Source organism: Morone saxatilis, unplaced genomic scaffold (assembly GCF_004916995.1).
Source record: "Morone saxatilis isolate NCDOM2014 unplaced genomic scaffold, NCSU_SB_2.0 Contig9, whole genome shotgun sequence".
NCBI classification, from domain to species: domain Eukaryota; kingdom Metazoa; phylum Chordata; class Actinopteri; family Moronidae; genus Morone; species Morone saxatilis.
In genome coordinates, this window is record NW_023340268.1 from 12,222,327 (window position 1) to 12,227,679 (window position 5,353).

At 38.8% G+C, this 5,353-nt stretch overlaps 1 protein-coding gene across 1 annotated transcript in view; it reads right to left on the reverse strand.

The window, feature by feature from the left end:
- Nucleotides 1-385: 385 nt before the first annotated feature.
- Nucleotides 386-5,353, reverse strand: part of LOC118343019 (regulation of nuclear pre-mRNA domain-containing protein 1A-like) — a gene marked incomplete in the record, with an annotated part of 8,556 nt that continues 3,588 nt past the window's right edge. Inside the window, 3 exon segments of the mRNA XM_035681730.1 lie at nt 386-1,496; nt 3,212-3,387; nt 4,106-4,232. Coding sequence (XP_035537623.1) covers nt 1,398-1,496; nt 3,212-3,387; nt 4,106-4,232 — 402 coding nt within the window.

The following is a 5,353-nucleotide window of genomic DNA, read 5'->3' on the forward strand; positions in this document are numbered from 1 at the left end:
CGTTAGTTTACAAGAGACAGCTCATGACGTTAGCTTAGCTTAGCAGGTATTTAACTAACTCGCCACTAATGTCTTTGTACGCTGAATTAAGTTCGCGCTATCTTGCTAACAAGAACCAGTTAGCGTATGTGTGATTCGTGTATTTGTAATCATTACATAATATATATTATATATTATGTTCCATTCAGCTACTTATATTTAACTACATTGGATTAGTGATGGCTACTTCCTGTGTTTGTACAGTTCACCCTAACACACAGTGTGCCGTAGACACCGTAAAAGAAGCAGCACACGGTGTTAAAAACGAGCGCACCCGATAGATGGACGCCCTCTGCTGGCCAAGGACATCACTTGCAATCAAATCCAGAGGCACATACTGCAAAGATTTGTACGTTTTCTGTTTATTTGGTTCTAAGAAGAATTTGCATCATATGTACAAAAACAAACAAACAAATAAAAGTCTGGCTTTGGAAACTGGGGCAACTATGAGGCTGTGTGAGGCATCTGCACAGCATTCAGTAGACTTAAGGATACATCTGTGAAGCAGTATGATACAGTAAACAAGAGAACAGACTCCTTCGCTCATTATTTCAGTACAGTGGAGGTGTCGATGTACAGATATACCCCAGGAATTTGTCTGAATGACCATTTTGCAAGCCATGTTGACACAGATACAAATCATAAGCACTTACGGGTCTAACTCTCATCATATTTACATGCAAATTTGAATATGTACACTGAACAATGATTTACAAGCCCACTCTCACGAAGAAACCTTATGTAAATGATAAATAAGTGTTTTGATTTGCTTTCATGGGCTTACTACTCAGATTCAGAATACCAGTTCTCTTCAGAGGCCATTATCACACTACATGAAAACAACAATTCAGCTTTTAAGAACTGCTGCAAAGAGCTATATAACCAAGAATTAGACAGATGCATTTACAGAAATAATAAAATAAAGTTATGAACCAAAATACAGAAAATTGTTATGAATGATCACACTAAGGGGATGTACTCTGGTGCATTATCTTAAGTCACTATAAATAAAAAAATATCACACCAGCATCACCCATAACACTTTAAAGCTGTAAAAGTTATCTGGGCAGGGGCCAAAGCATGAGAGGCCTGTGTCTGATGATTACGAGTCTTAATATACAATGAGATGAGCTCACAGACAAGAAAAAGAAGACAAATCTGTTAATAAAAAAAACATGTGGATAAATAATCTGTTGAAAACAGAATGAGAACCACAGGTCACCATATGGGGAGGGGGCACAGACACTGCTCCAGTAGTAAGAACAGAGGACTACGGCAATGTCACTGATCAGATATCTAAGAGACAGGTTGAGATGTTTCAGTAGCAGGAGGCGAAGGTATCCAGTCCGGAGGTTCAGTCAGTTTGAAGAGTTGTAGAGTCCTCCTGGAAGATTGTTCAGACGTGAACGCAGCTCTTTCCGGACCTGGGTCACCCTCGCTAGTTTGCGTTTGTATTCCTGAAAGAAATCCACAGCAGAAAAGGTCCATGAGAGCTCAAAGATCTTACAGTGTAAATGAGTCTCAACAGCAATATTTTGGAAACACATTTTTTTTTTAGACAGTTGTAAGGGTTCAGTTATTAGAAAATCTGAATCAAGAATATGCACTGCAGTGAACATAAAAATGGAAATAAGGTTATGTCACTTGTATGATAACTTTGTATTGCATTGTACACCACAGAACACTTAAAGGTCTGAAAGTGAAATCTCATAACAAAGTTTGGATTTCTGGCCAAATACTTTAATCTCAAAGCACAAACATATATGAGAAATGTTTGTGTGAGCATGTTAAATACATATTCTGGAGCTTAAAACCCTCTTTCAAACAACTGAATGTATGACGATATTTGAAAAACAAAACTTTTACTTCAAGGTCAAGCTGAGACTAGCTTTCTACATGGTTTACTTCCACTTCCAACTATGAAAGACATGAAAGATCACCAAAATAACAACGTATGTAGGCAGGGAAGTTGTTATTTTATATCCCCGTGATGTACTAGAATTACATTATCACAGAAATAACAGCTGTTACACACAACTGAAGGCCGGTAAGCAATGGAACCTGCCATGTTAACAGATTACTTCACTTCATTCATGTATTTACACAAATATTTACTACTTAAAAGATACATTAAGTGTTAATCAAATGTTTTATCGCTGTTCTGGCTTTGCTGCACGCACATGCTTATTGTATGTTTGCCAAACAGCTGATGCATGTATGTGTGTTGCCACAGGAGGCTTCCACTTATATCATGTCATCAATACTGACGAAAATCTAATAAATTAGTGTTAACAGGCAAAATAATCTTAATCCTAAAACCTGCTGTCTCTTTTCTTAGTTTTGGTTTGAAATGTAACAACATTATGAGTTTTCCTCAATTTGAGCTATTATCTATCTATTGGACTGAGCTTAATTTAACAATGAGTGTGTGGCTAGAATTTATCGCGTGTCAATACTACAAAACAATGAAATACTGTTATCATAGACTATTATGGAAATTGAACATTTGTACAATGCATGTACCACCAGGAGTTGCAAGTTACAGCAAAATAAAAGCACTCACAAAATCAGTTTTATTTTTTATTTTCAGTTTTTTTTTATTACAAAAGACTTGACTGTGTGAAGATACAAATGTTAAATACTTTGTCCTCTTGGTGTCCTTTGGATAAAATCTGGACAGTTATTGTCAACACACACACAAAAAAAAAGAATAGTTATGAGAAAACAAGAAAATCTGTAGTGGAGCTGTTCAAGATCAAGTATTTTGGTCGATACTTACCTTGTGGGAGATACAAATTGAGTTGAATGATAAAGGCTAAAAGAACAAGCATTTCCCAATGATGGAAAAATCTTACTTGGATTTCAAGAGTGTATCTGATTCAGGAATCTTTCCTCTGTTTGAAAACGCCAGCAGACCTAACACTCAAATTAAACTCTAGTCTGAAATCTACAGTCTGAATCAGCAACAAAACAGGCACTCTGCAGAAGTATGCAACATGCTGAAATACATGAAAAGAAATGTTACTTCAAAAAGTTGACAGACAAGAAGCGTGACCACACGGCTACGCAGACAGATGAACACTGAGAATCAATCATGATGACACAAAGGTGAGGTAGACAAGGTACACAGATAAACAATCAGTAATTAAAAGCAAAAAAGTGATTTACGCACTTCGAGTTTCTGCTCGTTCTGGGCCAGGCCGTCCTTTTGACTTTGCAGGAAGACCGTTAGTGTGCGTGTGAGCTGCCTCCTATCGTCAATCTCTGCCGCCAAGCGGCCGCTGTAGTCTGCTAGCAGCATACACGCCTCCTCCACCAGCCGGGAAAGCCGCTCCCCTGATTCTTTATCTAAAGCACAAAAAGTAGACAGAGAGTGGAGCATAATGCTTAAAGATAACCAGTCTAGTGGGTTCAACTGGAGGTCATTCAGTTATCCATCAATACTGGCACAATGCAAATAGTTACTGTATAAACACTTGCAAATCAAACATTTTAGTCCTTTTTATCTGTGTAGTCTCAGTGTTCTGCTCAAAGTCACCTCAGTTTGTTGAAGTGCTTTGTGGCCTTCTAATGTATAATATGTGGTTCAGTGACTTAGAAATGTTTCACTAATCTTTGTATAGGAAACTGTATCTTCTATCATCTTTGACTATATATCAGACGTTACTCAACTCTAATGTACAGCATGTTTATATGTGTCTGGGGTGTCTATTTATCCGATTCCACTCATATCAATAACATTATAGCCAACACTTTTGTTAACAAAAACAAATCTATTTTAAAATTTAGGCATTTAAGGGGAAGTAAATGTCAATAAATGACTGCTCCATTATATTATAGTGTTAAAATTCTCTGGTATTTGAGCCATATAGAAAATAAAATATAATGCACCTTGGTCTATTGTTTTAATAGCTGTGTTTCTACTTAGTACGCCACCCTGGTCCCCAGGAAGGCAATTACTTAATTAACTAATTAGTACCAATAAGTATTACTGAGCTGTGAAACAGAGTTGTGTGTGTACAGTATACATACAGTGTACAACAGTGTGTTGTGTCCTGCCTCCTACCTGTGATCCTGTGAAGCAGTGATGTGTCTTGCACCTCAGCAGGAAGGGAGGAGATGCGCTGACGCAGCACTGAGTCGCCAGAGGCTGCATTTTCAAGCTCCTGCAGAGCTCGGATTAACTCTGCTGTCTGAGGTAGAGGGAGGGAGGTGAAAAGAACAAAGGCAGGAGAGAGGTTAAGGAAGAAAGTACAGTCAATCGGTAGTTAACATATGTGCCAAATATGAACAATATTTGAGTGGCAGCAGAGACAGGAAGTATTAGGCCTGGTTTATGCTCGCCACAATGTCCTCGGTGCGAGAGTGAGCGTGCCAAAAATGTCATCACTTGCCGCTTGGTTGTGCACCTCTGAATGTTTGTAACTAGCTGCAAACTGCGCATTTCATTTCCAGATGTAACTATGAGTATGTGCGTAGCCCTCTAATGGGCTTCGTCAGTAGTTTTGCACAGCCTAATGTTAAATAAACTGATTCTGGAACATCAGTAGCGTCGCTTTTAGCCATAAACAGATCAATGCATCCTCAGCATTGAGGAGCTGAAGGGTAGCGGATGTGTTTACCAGAAGACCATGTTCTTCTGGTAAACACTCGTTGACTTTTGCTTCCTAACAGGATATTTTGTTTGGGTAAGGGGCAGCCAAATGACTCTAAACTTCACTGAACTGTTTTAATTTGTAAGTGACAGTAAGTACAGTACACAGGCAATGCTTGGTAAGTTGGAGCAACAGTTTTCCAGGCAGCTGGCAGTGTAACCATCTTTAATAATGAGGTCCTCCCAGTAACAACTGTTGACTTGTTGCTTATTCACAGACTGTTTTTTTTGAACGCTCAGAGAATACTGCACTGAAGCACTAAGCATAAAGGCCTCCGTGCATGTTCGTCACTCGTGCACCATCTGCGGAGGAGTGCGCCACAGTGTCTCACGGGAATATAAACAAAGCTTAACAATATAAATCCATCCAGAGGCAGCTGTATCAACTGTAAAAAGTATCAATAAATCACCTCTATGTGGCCAAGAGTATCATTTTATTAACACTTGTATTTTTGGCTACACTATTTGTCTAGGCAAGCACCTGTGGGGGCTCAGTCGGGGAGCTCTGGGAAGCAAAGTCCTCATCATCTGGTTGGATCTCCTCATATGGCCTCTTCTTAGCCTTTTTTTCGCCATCTAGGATTTACAAGAAAAAACAGAAATCATCACATATGTAGAAGAAAAATAAAAACAACATCAAACTGTGTTCGGAAGCTGCGC